The sequence below is a fragment of the Vipera berus genome, assembly GCF_964194415.1.
Source record: "Vipera berus genome assembly, chromosome: 3".
Classification (NCBI taxonomy): Eukaryota; Metazoa; Chordata; class Lepidosauria; order Squamata; family Viperidae; genus Vipera; species Vipera berus.
Window position 1 is genome coordinate 33,493,898 of NC_138204.1, and position 14,155 is coordinate 33,508,052.

The 14,155-nt window shown below is 37.1% G+C and overlaps 1 protein-coding gene across 2 annotated transcripts in view; it reads right to left on the reverse strand.

Annotated features, from left to right (window-relative positions):
* Nucleotides 1–14,155, reverse strand: part of SAMHD1 (SAM and HD domain containing deoxynucleoside triphosphate triphosphohydrolase 1) — a 46,193-nt gene that overhangs the window by 16,846 nt on the left and 15,192 nt on the right. The window contains exons 6-13 of one of the 2 annotated variants that reach the window (XM_081324492.1): nt 11,248–11,318; nt 9,870–10,025; nt 8,645–8,745; nt 8,002–8,110; nt 6,417–6,508; nt 5,852–5,967; nt 4,776–4,915; nt 2,473–3,938 (exon numbers count right to left, since the gene is read on the reverse strand). In XM_081324492.1, coding sequence (XP_081180618.1) covers nt 3,801–3,938; nt 4,776–4,915; nt 5,852–5,967; nt 6,417–6,508; nt 8,002–8,110; nt 8,645–8,745; nt 9,870–10,025; nt 11,248–11,318 — 923 coding nt within the window. In that variant the 3' untranslated portion in view covers nt 2,473–3,800. Of the gene's footprint in view, nt 1–2,472; nt 3,939–4,775; nt 4,916–5,851; nt 5,968–6,416; nt 6,509–8,001; nt 8,111–8,644; nt 8,746–9,869; nt 10,026–11,247; nt 11,319–14,155 lie in introns of those variants that run through there. The other variant, XM_081324491.1, reaches the window with a different exon arrangement.

A 14,155-nucleotide genomic window follows, 5' to 3' on the forward strand; every position in this document is an offset into this window, starting at 1 on the left:
CCAGTCTATAGCACAATACCAAGAAAGAAGAAAAATAACAGCTCTTAAAAGAAACCAGCATGGCTGCATAAAGAACTCTCTAATAAACTGAGAGATAAAAAGGACAAGTATAAGAAGTGGAAAGAGGGGCACATAACCAAGGCAGAATATAAGCAAATAGCCTGTGCCTGCAAAGATGAAGTGAGGAAAGCTAAGGCTCAAAATGAACTGAGGCTTGTGACCAAAGTCAAAAATAACCAAAAAAAGCTTCTTTCAACATGTAAAAAACAAGAAAAAAGGTAAGGAAATGATTGATCCATTAGTGGGGGAAAGTGGCAAGAAGGTGACAAGCAACAGGGAGAAAGCAGAACTATTTAACTTGTTTTTTGCATCTGTCTTTACACAAAGGGAAAAAACACTCCAACCTATTGAAAACAGTACCGTAAAAAAACAGATTAGAAACACGTTAAGATAGGCAAGAAAATGGTAAGTGAGCACCTGTCCACCCTAGACAAGTTCAAATCACCAGGACCAGATGGATTATACCCCAAGGTTCTCAAGGAACTGGCAGACGTGATCTCAGAACCGCTGAACTATATTTTTCAAAGATCCTGGAGCACTGGGGAACTACCAGAGGACTGGAAAAGAGCTGATGTAGTTCCCATTTTCAAAAAAGGTAAGAAAATAGATCCCGGAAACTACAGACCTATCAGCCTGACCTCAATACCTGGGAAGATTCTGGAAAAGATAATCAAGCAACGAATCAGTGAACACCTAGAGGCAAACAAAGTCATCACTAAAAGCCAACATGAGTTTGTCAAAAACAGATCATGCCAGACAAATCTTATTGCATTCTTTGACCAAGTGACAAAATTAGTGGACCAGAGAAATGCTGTAGATATAATTTATTTGGACTTTAGTAAGGCATTTGAACCTACTACTTGATAAGATGGAAAATGTGGGTTAGACAGCATCACCACAATATGCATTCGTAGTTGGCTGACCAGCCGTACTCAGCATGTGGTCCTCAATGGAACTGCATCTACATGGAGGGAAGTGTGTAGTGGGGTGCCCCAGGGCTCTGTTCTAGGCCCAGTGCTCTTCAACATCTTCATCAATGATTTGGACAAGGGGATAAATGGGGAACTCATCAAATTTGCAGATGACACCAAGCTGGCAGAAATAGCCAATACTACAGAAGATAGGCTTAAGATACAGGAGGATCTGGACAGACTTGAATATTAAGCACTATCTAACAAAATGAAATTCAATGGTGAAAAAAGTAAGGTTCTACATTTAGGCAAGAAAAACCAAATGTACAGGTATAATATAGGTGGTACCTTGCTCAATAGTAGTAACTGTGAGAGGGATCTTGGAGTCCTAGTAGACAATCAGTTAAATATTTATTTTTATTTTTTATTTTAATCCCATTTATATCCCGCCCTTCTCCGAAGACTCAGGGCGGCGTACACTCTAAGCACAAATCAATGTGCTTAGCAATAGCCTTCATTCTATGTATATGTCTGCTTATTAGGGCTTTTGCCCCCCACAAGCGGCATTATTACAAAGTCAGCTTATTGCCCCCAACAATCTGGGTCCTCATTTTACCTACCTCGGAAGGATGGAAGGCTGAGTCAACCTTGAGCCTGGTGGGATGCGAACCTGCACTAATTGCAGGCAGCTGGTGTTACTTAAGGAGGCATTAGCCCACTGCTCCACCAAGGCTCTGAGCCAACCGTGTGCTGCAGCTGCCAAAAAAGCCAACACAGTGCTAGGCTGCATGAACAGAGGGATAGAATCAAGTTCATATGAAGTATTAATATCACTTTACAATGCCTTGGTAAGGCCACACTTGGAATACTGCATCCAGTTTTAGTCACCACGATGTAAAAAAGATGTTGAGACTCTAGTCTAGAAAGAGTACAGAGAAGAGCAACAAAGATGATTAGGGGACTGGAGGCTAAAACATATAAGGAATGGTTGCTGGAATTGGGTATGTGTAGTTTAATGAAGAGAAGGGTGAGGGGTGACATGATAGCAGTGTTCCAATATCTCAGGGGCTACCACAAAGAAGAGGGAGTCAAGCTATTCTCCAAAGCACCTGAAGGCAGGACAAGAAGCAATGGATGAAAACTAATCAAGGAGAGAAGCAACCTAGAACTAAGGAGAAACTTCCTGACAGTTAGAACAATTAACCAGTGGAACAACCTGCCTCCAGAAGCAGTGAATGCTCCAGATGACTTCCAAGGTCCCTTCCAACTTTTTTATTATTGTTATTGTATTATTATTATTATTGTTATTATTATTATTATTATTGTATTATTATTATTATTGTTATTATTATTAATAATAACAATAATAATAATACACACGCACACACGTCAGGTGGACTAAAGTTGGAGTGAAGTTACAAAGAGAAGGCAAGGTTACTATATTTTAGTATTTGTTATTTCATGATATAAACCTATGGTAACATTTTCTTGGAAATATAGAGTATATAATTGGATTTAATGAAAAGTATGGCTCATATGATCTAACAGCCTCTAAGGGACCTGCATTATTAGGATACTTAAAAGATGCAGCACTCTTATGAATGAAAAACAACAAAAAGCAACAATTCAATTTTACAAAAAAGAAAAATAAGAATATAAGAACCGTGGAATGAAGAAACATGAAAAATAATTATTAAATACAAAATGAATTTATTGGAAGACACATTTTTGAAAGGAAAGTTTTTTTTTTGGGGGGGGGGGGGTTTCCAGCGCCTTGTATCCTACTGAAAGGAAAGTATGGAGTATATGCCCTTGGAGAGTATGTGTCCATGGACAGCAGTTTAATTCTATTCCTAGTTCCAATACAAGTTCTGTTGCAAATGAAAAAGATCCTACCTAATTCAGTCTGTTTTAATTCATTGCATTGGGATTTTTCAATTTTTCAAAAACATGTTGTTTCCTGCAAGTACACTACCCAATAATTACCAAAGGCTGCCACCTCTTCTTTTCCTGTGCAACTGGGATGAAAAGGTTCATTCCCATTATCTTCTATGACCCAAACACTGAAACATTAGTTCTGATTAGACAATCCTTGCCCTGTTGGGTTATTGTTTCAGAGATATTTCCTTACCTAAACAGAGAAATAAAGTTGGGCAAAAAAAGCAGTTGGAATAGAAGCAACTTTCAATTTCCTACTGCCTTCCCCATTGAGTTTCCTTCTGGGAATCTGTCAAGGAGGATTGGAAATATTTCTCTCCCTCCCTCCCTCTTTCCCATTTCCTTCCCTTGTCTTTCAGGTAGGCAGGTAAGAAGCTGCTGCTGAGTGGAGGAGGAAGCAAGGGATTGTGATACTGGCTCAGAAACTGTCACAGACAATTGAAAATAAAGATCATATTATAGCAGCCACAATATTCCCAAATTTTATCCCTTGGGAGTCATGGGTCCCAGATTTTGGAAACATTTTGTAAGTTAGCCCATTTGAAGTAACTTGGTTCAGAAATTGTTGTCCTATGATGCACCATTTCATCCAATCAAAGGACACAGAGTTTTAATAGTATAGAAATGGAGCACTCAAGCTATTAAGAATTCCATTTCATTAAACACACATAAATGAAACATTCCGAAACAACGAAAGTTCTACTTTGCACAGATTCATCTGGTGTTCTAATTACAACCTTTCCTGGATTGGGAGACTTTGCTCACAATTACTCATGCCTTAGTCCCCTATTTGGATTATTGCAACATGTAGACTGCAGAGAAGAGCAACAAAGGTGATTAGGGATCTGGAGGGTAAAACACATGAAGAATAGTTGCAAGAACTGGTCATGTCTAGTGAAGAGAAGGACCGGGGTGACATGATAGCAATGTTCCAATATTTGAGGGGCTGTCACAGAAAGGAGGGAGACCAAAGCACTTGAAGGCCAGACAAGGATCAATGGATGGAAAGTGATCAAGGAGAGATTCAACCTAGAAATAAGGAGAAATTTTCTGGCAGTAAGAACAATCAACCAATGAAACAGCCTGCCTTCAAAAGTTGTGGGTACTTCATCATGGGAGACTTTCAAGAAAAGACTGGACAACCACTTATCAGAAATGGTAGAGGGTCTCCTGCCTGAGCAGAAGGTTGGACTAGATGACCTACAAGGTCCCATACAACTCTGTTATTCTGATGACCACCCAGAAACTTCAACTGGTTCAGAATTTTTATTATTTATTACATTTATGTGCCACCCATCTTGTCAGTAGAGGCAACTGTGGTGGCGCACACAGTGATGAGACTCCTTAGGGAACTTTTAGATGCTCTTGGTCATCCTTCCCTATTTTTAATGATCCAAATCTCAAAATATTGTCAAACTTTACAAATCTTATGACAGATTTATATTCAAGAATATAGAAAATGAATGATTGCTCAATTATTATAGCTAAGTGAATTCATACAATGAAATGATATTTATTTATTTTATTTATTTTAATTCCATTTATATCCCGCCCTTCTCTGAAGACTCAGGGCGGCTTACAAGCTTAGCAGTAGCCTTCATTCTATGTATATGCCTGCTTATTAGGGCTTTCGCCCCCCCCCCCAGCGGCATTATTACAAAGTCAGCTTAATTGCCCCCAACAATCTGGGTCCTCATTTTACCTACCTCGGAAGGATGGAATGCTGAGTCAATCTTGAGCCTGGTGGGATGCGAACCTGCACTAATTGCAGGCAGCTGGTGTTACTTAAGGAGGCATTAGCCCACTGCTCCACCAAGGCTCTTTTTTAACCAATATAACCAATGCAGCGTAGAAAATTGTCTGTACCTTTTTAATTTTATTGCCCTCTGGTGGCTGCGTTTCCCCCAAGCATTTAAAGAGATCACGCTTCTGTATTTTACACAGAATTTCCCGTGCATCACTCAGCTCTGGTTCATCAGAATGTAGAATCTTTAAAAAGATTTCATCTGCCACAGAAGCAATATATAAATAATTATTCTCACATATATTTTTATTAAAGATTTCAATAATAAACAATAATGCAAACTAGAAGAAAAGAGAATAGAAAGAATAAAACATGCAAAAAGAAAAAATCCAATAAAGAAAAAAAATATTCCCAACCTTCATTACAAGAAGTATTGACAAATTTAGTAACTTTTCACATCCTGTATGGAAACAAATAGATAGTTCTTCATCCCATATCCCATCACTTACCTATAAGCAAACCCATAAACCATCAACTTACAGGTGTCAGCAGAGTCCATAAAGGGTTGCCAGAACTTTGCAACAAAGTCTTATTTTAACCTTGATCAAGTAAACCAACCTGTGGTAGATCACAGTCCTATGGTTTCCTCATAAGGAGCAGCCATCTACAGTATATGTGGTATATCTCCCATCCTCCCCACGCCTGGAGAGGTTCCAGAGAACTGGTTTACTCACCAGTCTTTGCTACAATCATCAGCTCTGCTTTTGTGGAGATATCTTTGGTTTCCCTGCCTTCCCCAAAGACCAAGTAATTATTAAAGTTATATTCATGAAAAATATAAGACTTCTTTTTCCAAGTCTATAATGACAACCAATAACCTCCTACAAACAGAAATGCTTGTTCTATCCATGACTTTCAATCCAACTGAAGAATCTTGCTGATAAAATGGGGGAACAATAGGGTAAGATTTTTTTCCTCATTTTCTAATTCCACAAACCCTTCCAAACTGTGGATTATATAACTGGAGTACCATCCAAAATAGTAGAGCCCTGTAGAAATACCCAGTTTTTGAGATGATTTGCAGTTTCAGTGGAAACATTGTTACGGTATTATAGCACCTTGTTACAAAACTGAAACCTGAGAGAAATACTTCTCATATTTAGTGTGATAAGAATTTCTGGCGAATCCACATATTCACCTGTCAGCTTTGTATAGGCTTCCATGTCATTCAGTGCTGTAGAGATCTGGAACACTTTTCCATCTGAGCCCTTTATTTTGATATGTGGATCAGCCTTTAAAAAGGCATCAGCAATCCTAATATGAAATAGATGATACAAACTGGAAATTATTAAAAACTGTATTTCCAGAAACTATAGATTTAATTGTACTTAAATATAAACATTTACCTTCTTCAATAAAATCTACTTTGACAATTATTAAGAGAGAAAAGAAGGGGTTGTTTATCTGGGCTATATTAGCAGAGAAAAACAGTTAATTGGCTAGATTAATTTATTAAAAATATTTTGAGAAATCAGTGACACTTCTAAGTATATTAACTGCACACAACTTATTTATAAAAAGTGCAGCTAAACATCAAGCCTTATTGAAGCAGCATTTCCCTCTCTAATCATGTAGAGATATAACTTCTTCAAATAATATCATTCATTGCAAATGTATGCAGATTTAAAACTATTAAAATGCATATTTTTATAAGAACTGATTTAATCAACATCTCCCACCAGAGTAGATCCTTTCAAACTTACATGGTTTCAATAATTTTGCAAACTTTGTGCTGATATGCTCTGCGGTGCAGACAGTTTCGTGTGTGGAACATGTCATACACATTTCCAACCTCCTTTTAAATATAAAAAATATTTATTTTTGTTATTAAAACTATAGCTACAAAACAATACAGTATTGAGAACAATATTAACCAACTAATTCACAAAAACATCCACTTGCAAAATCTCTGACTCTCTAATTTTAATGGTGAGGGGTATATGAAATACTCTCTCCAAAAGCTCGTTTCTAGATATCCAGAAATGAATTCTGATGACTCTTTTGAAGCAATACGGGATATTTCTGGAACATTTATTATGAATAAAATTTTCACTATGTAATGCTATATATCAAGAGTTTAGATTGGTCATCTGATTCATAGCTTCTCATAAGTCTAAGTCTAAAGAGGATCACTCAAAGCTAAATGTTTATTATAGCAAAGTTACTGTATCAATTTTACCATAGTTCCTCATATTGGAATTTGTTTTTCTAAATAGTAGTGTTTTTAAAAAACTGCTCTTGAACAGAGCAATATATTGACTGTACATTGACATATATTGACAATATATTGTATGAAAGTTATATAAATATAAAATTACTTTAATCAGTGAAAGGTTCCCCAACAGTTATTTTTGCAGTTGACATTGCTTTGTTAGATGATTTTTCTACCATTATGTCTTAGATATATTTAATCTTATATTTTAGTAGACCCACGAGGCAACATTATATTCAGCAGTTAACATGACAGGTCATGCCTAAAATAGCCAGCACAGTGGAACTGAAGGGTCATGAGGGAGCCCATCTCCCCTCAAGTCTAGACCAGCTATGTTGTGGTTTCAGACTGTTTTGTGCACATGTCTAGACAAAGTTTCCCACAGTTATTCTTGTATTGTCTTTCACTTTGCTGTTACTGTCTGTTACGTTAGGATGTAGTCAGCTAGCTCTCTTTATAATATATATTTAGTTTTTATATTTTTGTAATTAAAAGGTATTTAGTAAGATTATGCGTCGTGTTTTATTTCCTTCCTTCATGCACATCATGCATCCTCTGAAGCACGATCCTTCACCCTCTACTAAGGTGATTTATACCTTGACACTTCCTTCCCTTCAAAGGGAATTTGCAAATCTTAAGTGAAATAAAAGGCGTCATGGGGACACTTCTGACCCTTATTTCTGCTTTGATGATGATGATCACAGCATATATCTGCAAAAATTTAATAAATAAATAAATAAGCCACCAGAGTCGTCTTAAGACAAGATGGGCAGCAAACAAATCTAATAAATAAAATAAAAGTTAGAGATTACATAAAACAGCTTCTTGCCTTGACTGCTCTTTAAGGCTTTCAGTGCTACCCTTTCACTATTCAATAAACTCACTAACTTTGATAAGCAAAGAGTTAGCTTTCTAATCTTTGGAAGTCAGAATTTAGACTTGTAAGAAATCCAGTTCTAAAATTCTGTATTCTCCTTCACAAAAACTATAACCTTTTCTTATTCCTGTTGTGTAGTTTGGATAACTGATACTTTTGTGAAATATACAAAATACACAATCTGTCCAAGGGAATTTACCTTGTCACGGGTACAAATATGCATCATATCCTTCACCTGGCACACCCGAGCAAATTTAATGAAGCGCTCATAATCAAAATTGTTTTGAATTCCAAGATGATGACAATCCCTGAGTATATTCCAAAAAGACAAATAGGACCATTCAAATATATTTTTTTTCAAATCTAGTTTGGATTTTATATTTTCTCATGAATACATTTACAATGATTATAATAAATATTATTGTACACAAATTAGCATACAGTACTGATTTAAAATATTTTTTATGGAAACCAAAACAGTAGCAAAATTATTGAGGTAAAACTGAGCTAAGATCTAGCCCATTTCTTACCCACTCTTGATATATATGAATAGAGTTTGGTATCCTTTGAAGGGATACGACATTAGGTTATTTATTATTTCTATGTATGCTTGCCTTTACATCAAGATGATAACAATCTAAAATAATACATAATAACATACAAAGCATAAAAACACTTAAAATCATTGATAAAATTCAAGGAGTCTAACTGCAAAGAAAAATACATTCCTATTCTTTTAGAAATGAAAGAAATTCAGTTTGTTGAAGGTGTTGTAGGCAAAACTCTTCCAATATTACTTCTAAAAATGTTTTCAAGTCCGATAAATAGTGACATTTCCATACCTGGCAAAGTAGTCCCATTTATCAACATCAATGCCACTTGTTTTGTTAGCCACTATTTCGTAAAGAAAACTCTTTTTTGGGGAACGACCATGATAGGGCCACTGGATGAAAAGGACAAAAATGCAAACAAATACTGTCTTCTAATCAATAAGTTTTACCTATTTCATGGTGAAAATAAATTACAATGGAACCAAGATTTTTAAGCAGTAACTTTCCAAAGCTTTGCAAATACTGCAGCAAATTAATTCCTATAATCAGTATTTTATGAGCCATGTAGGCGCAGTGGTTAGAATGTAGTATTGCAGGCTAACTCTGCTCATATTGCCAGGAGTTCAGTTCCTTCAATCCTGATGGGCTCAAGGTTGGTTGACTCAGGTTTCCATCCTTCTGAGACTGGTAAAATGAGGAATCAGATTGTTGGAAGCAATATGCTAACTCTGTAAACCGCTTAGAGAGTGCTGTAAAGCACTGTGAAGTAGTATATAAATCTAGGTGCCATTTTAATCATAAATAATTAAAAAGCGCGCAGCCCCAATCCAGCCCATGGCAGCGGGGGGTGGGGGGAGTGAGGAAGAGTAGTGGTGGGAGAAGGGCATCAGCAGGAGGCAGGACAGTGGTGCAGTATTGGCATTGGGGGCAGGGCATCAGTGCAGTATCAGGAGTGGACAGGGGGGGGCAGGACAGCAGTGACTGTCCACAACAGTCTGTTTTTTATGTGGCCCCTTGGGAAAATTAATTGCCCATCAATTATAGATGTATTCCACAATTATTCCCATTGCTGTACAATGCCTGATTTTTTAAAAAGTTTCGCATTTATATAGTTTATATATGTACCCTAGTGGGTGTCTTAATTCTGTATGACATTTCAAAAATTTCTTAGAAACCTTCCCTCATTTCTGAGTTCAGTTTTTAATTTTGTTTAAAGTAATATTTATTTTTTATTTGAAGAGGATTGAAAAAAACATTTATACATTTATACTAATGATAGCTCTAAACATGTCAGCAAGCAGCATCTTCCACCCTCGGAAATGTCAAGACTAAACCTGGGCCTTTCTGCACACAACAGTTCGCTGTGCTACTGAACTCCTGCACCTTACATATCAAAAATAAGTAACTAACTGAAACTAATGGCCTTGCCTTTTGCCTCTTTCCTCTTTTGATCCCAGTTCATTCTAGTAAACTGCACATTTAGATAAGATCCAGGGATATGAAAAACAGAACTCACCTTTTCATCCCCTCTTTTCTTCTCAACAGGACCTGCTATCTGTTCTTTGATAAAAGTTATGTCTTCATCCAACTTGAGGCCGTAATGTTCCATTTTTGACCTTACCTTATTGGAAGTGATTAAGTGTTCAAACATCTGAACAGAAGCCTGCTCATGCTGTAAATATATATAGATATGTATGTGTTAAATCACTTTTTTTAAGCGTACGGCATACATAGTCAGGGGAGTCTACAATGTTCTGGTAGCCCAAGATTGCTACTTCATTTTATTCACACATGCGTGCTATTCATGGGTACACTACAGGGGGCGAACTAGCTTTGCCTCAGCTGGCTACCAGCTTTTGGTGGATGTCGGGTCATATAGGCTTTCTTCCACTGACTTTGCCTTGCAACTGTGCAGGTCTGGCACCAATTCCCACTTCCACACAGAGCGCTGCTAGATTTTCCCACTGGAGCGGATATCTATTTATCTACCGGCATTTTTACATGCTTTTGAACTGCTAGGTGGGCAGGAGCTAGGGGCAAATGATGGAAGATCAGTCTTTCACGTGGTGTCATGTGTTTGAACAGAGTACCAACCATTTTTGACCAACAAACCCAGGTTCATTAAGCTGCTGCACCACCATACCCCCTTATGTTAATCACAATATAAACTATCAATCAATCCAGCATAATTAATATTTCTGCTTAAATCTCTACGATTTAAATTTAGCTTATGAATCCCAGCTACTTTGGAGGTAATTTGCTATAGTTTTAAGTTTGTATGTATTGCAAACAATATTTACAGTTACTGTAGTTATTGTTGCTTTTCTATCCATTCAGGGAATAAGCAGCAATAAAATACTTGGTCCTATAGGTAACTGTCGACTCAAAATCGTTTAGTGACTATTCAAAGTTACAATAGTCTCCAAAAGCTATGGTTTCTCTTGCTGTCTTTGACCAGAATGCTAACTTTTGCTGCCTGCAAAAGAGTGACTTTTATCTTTCAGAAACATTTGGAAAGACTGTCTACAACATAGTCCTTTCAGGCATCCCAAGATTCCACACCCATTTGCACTCTGATTCAGGTGACTCTGAAGATACAGATAAATGCCCAACTGGCCTCAACAACTCTCAGACTGCTAATGATCGACCCTGTGCTAACAACCAGATGACTGCAAAGAATATAAAATCCTTCCATTCCCCACCATTCAGTCAGAACTGAAGAAGCTTCTTGGATTAGAAGCAAAACATTTTCAAGAAAAAAATCCAAGGAAGTCCAGTTGCCTTTTGGAAAAGCACCTTTGGGACAACCATGACTTGGATGATTGAGAATCTCCATGGACATATCTCATTTACAATACATATAAATTTAATAAATAAAATAAAATAATACCCACCTTCCATTCTAATCCCGGGCAAGCAAGTGGAATGAATCTTCCATCAAACATATGTGAAAATGGTCCATGACCTAAAAGTAAAGATTATGCAATTAATCTTTGTGGCAGAGTTAAGATGTATTTGTGTATTTTTAAACACATATAGATATACTCAAATACACATCAAATGTTCCTCAAATTATTGAGGTATTACTAAATTACAGCCGAAGTATTGAACCTGAATTGGTAATTTATTAATCCACTCCCTCTTTCTCTGATTAACAATTTTACTAGAATTAAAATTTAAGTTTCTAACAGTTTTCAAAATATTGGTATTTTAATTGCTTGTGTTGAAAAAAACATGTTGAAATAAGTAATTTAATTTATAGAGTAGAACTTTAGAAGTTAAAAGCAATGTAAAGCCAAAGAAATAAACTAGAAATCAAAGAAAGTGGCATGTTCATCCTCTTACATTATTCAAAACATGATTTGTAATCAGATCCTAAAAACGGAAAAACCTTAGTGTTTGGACTTATATTTGTGGTAATTGATAATACACAAGATTTATTTTTCTAACAATTTCACTGCATATTAAAACCATTTTTAGTTTTCCTTTCACAGAATAATTATGCTAAACTATTGCCAGAGTTCTCAATGCAAGATCTCCTGCCTTGCCTTTCTTTTAGATGTTTCTAAATATTAACATTAAAATGAATAATATTAAAAAGTTGACATGCTGTGAAGCAAAGCAGTGTCATTAAAGTCATTTAAAGAATTATTTCTGTAAATATCTCAGAATTCAACACAAAAATGTTGTCTGGCTGCAACTTAGGTCTTTTTTTTATAAATGAACCAAAAGTAATCTGGGACCTGAAGGCGGGCAGCCTGAGGAACTAGACAGGAACTAGCAGGGATGCATTAATGAAGTAAAACATTGTAATAACACACATGACAAATTCAATTGCTGGTCGGTGACTGTGATAAAAGCTATCTATCCTGTAAATTTTACAGCTACCTGCATAAAATAATGACAGCTAAAAAGGTAAAGGTTCCCCCGCACATGCGTGCTAGTCGTTTCCAACTCTAGGGGCCAGTGCTCATCTCCGTTTCAAAGCCGAAGAGCCAGTGCTTGTCCGAGGACATCTCCGTGGTCATGTGGCCGGCATGACTAGATGCCAAGGCGCACAGAACGCTGTTACCTTCCCACCGTAGTGGTCCCTATTTTTCTACTTGCATTTTTACGTGCTTTCGAACTGCTAGGTTGGCAGAAGCTGGGACGAGTAACAGGAGCTCACTCTGTTACGCGGCACTTGGGATTCGACCCACCAAACTGCCGACCTTCTGATCAACAAGCTCAGCATCCTAACCCACTGAGCCACCGTGTCCCTTTTAATGACAGCTTATTGGGGCTAAAAATAAGGTTTGCAACTGTAGAGAGCAAGCAAAGTATAATCTTTCAAAATATAAACTTTTATGTATAATCAATCTTTCATGTATAACATAGCCCAGCTATTGTTCATTTATTCCTGCTTGCTTTCTGTAGGTGCTCCACTGTATTCTAAGTTGTGTTAACCAAAGAAAATGTTTATGTTACTTTAAACTGTGTTGATCCAAGAGAAAGAGAAAGCCTAGCTAAGAATCTGCAACACTTTGTTCTTTTTCCACCCCTTTTTTCTCCTTGCCTTGTCTTAACGAGTTACATTTCTGGGCTAATTTCCAGCTATTAAGCTATTGTGTATTCAGGCTTAGAGATGTAGAAATGTAACTGAGCTAGAATAGATAAGGAAATTCAAAGGAACTGTTTAGACATGCAGGAACTTTGTAATGTGTTATTAGTTACAAAAAGCAGAATTTTTCTGAATGGGTTGTTCTCACTGTCCTCGGTCTCACAGCAGTGCATGTGTGTGACAAGAAATTGAGACAACCAGCTTATTCCTTTGATCTGTTGAAAAAAAAGTCTTCATCATGGTTCAGTCCAAGCCGGGAATAAACAACATGACAACTGCTTTAGAAAGAAGGTTGCAGTTTATTGAAGAGGAGACCCAGATAGAAAGATGGCTCTGGAAGAAAAAAAGGGACAAGCACATGTAGGGAGTGGGTTTTTATACCCTTTGGAGCCTTTTGTTTGGAGTTGTTTCCTGTTCCTGTTTTAGGCTTTGTATTTCCTGTGGCATGTATTCTCACCTGAGTCTGGGTGTGTCCTTTGGCATCTGTGGGTTAATCCTATTATGTCCTGTCTTAGACTTTGGGTGGGGTATGTAGATTTTAGGTGTCTTTGTCTTCTTAATCTTCTAGCTGAGGGCCTCCAACTTTTCTGGATGGTTTACAACTGCATTTCTATAGAGCTGGTTTCTGCTTGTGGGAGGAAGACTTGGGGCTATTAAGGAAACTGGGCATGCTTTTCTGCCTCTTTAAGATCCTTTGAAGAAATATATTTTCTGCCCTTTTAATATTTCCTTCTCTGGGGGGGGGCTGACTTCCCACAGATCAAAAGAATAAACCTGTGTTCTTTTCAGTTGCCTTGTATTCAGAGTCTCATTGGGATTTGGATTCCGAGCAAAAAACCTTACACTACTATAAGCCTACATTAAGTATATACAGGCCTTTTTTGTCATAGAACATTCAGAACGGAGTTCCAGCACCTTTTTTGGATGGAACCTTGTACGGTAGGCATGGCGGGTTGTATGACATGTGTGAGTTCTGGCACCTTTTTCTTCTACAAAAAAAGCACTGAGTGTGTGTGTGTGTGTATGTCAAAATAAAGAATGGCACAAAGCTAACAACAACAAAAGAAATTATTTTGACTATAAAGCTCCAATAATTGACAGCAGAAATACACTCCTGTGGATGTACAGCTCTATTTGTTTTAGCGATTTGGGAAAGACTGTCACCCCACCTAAATTACTTCTGTGTGCCATCAGTTGGTCTC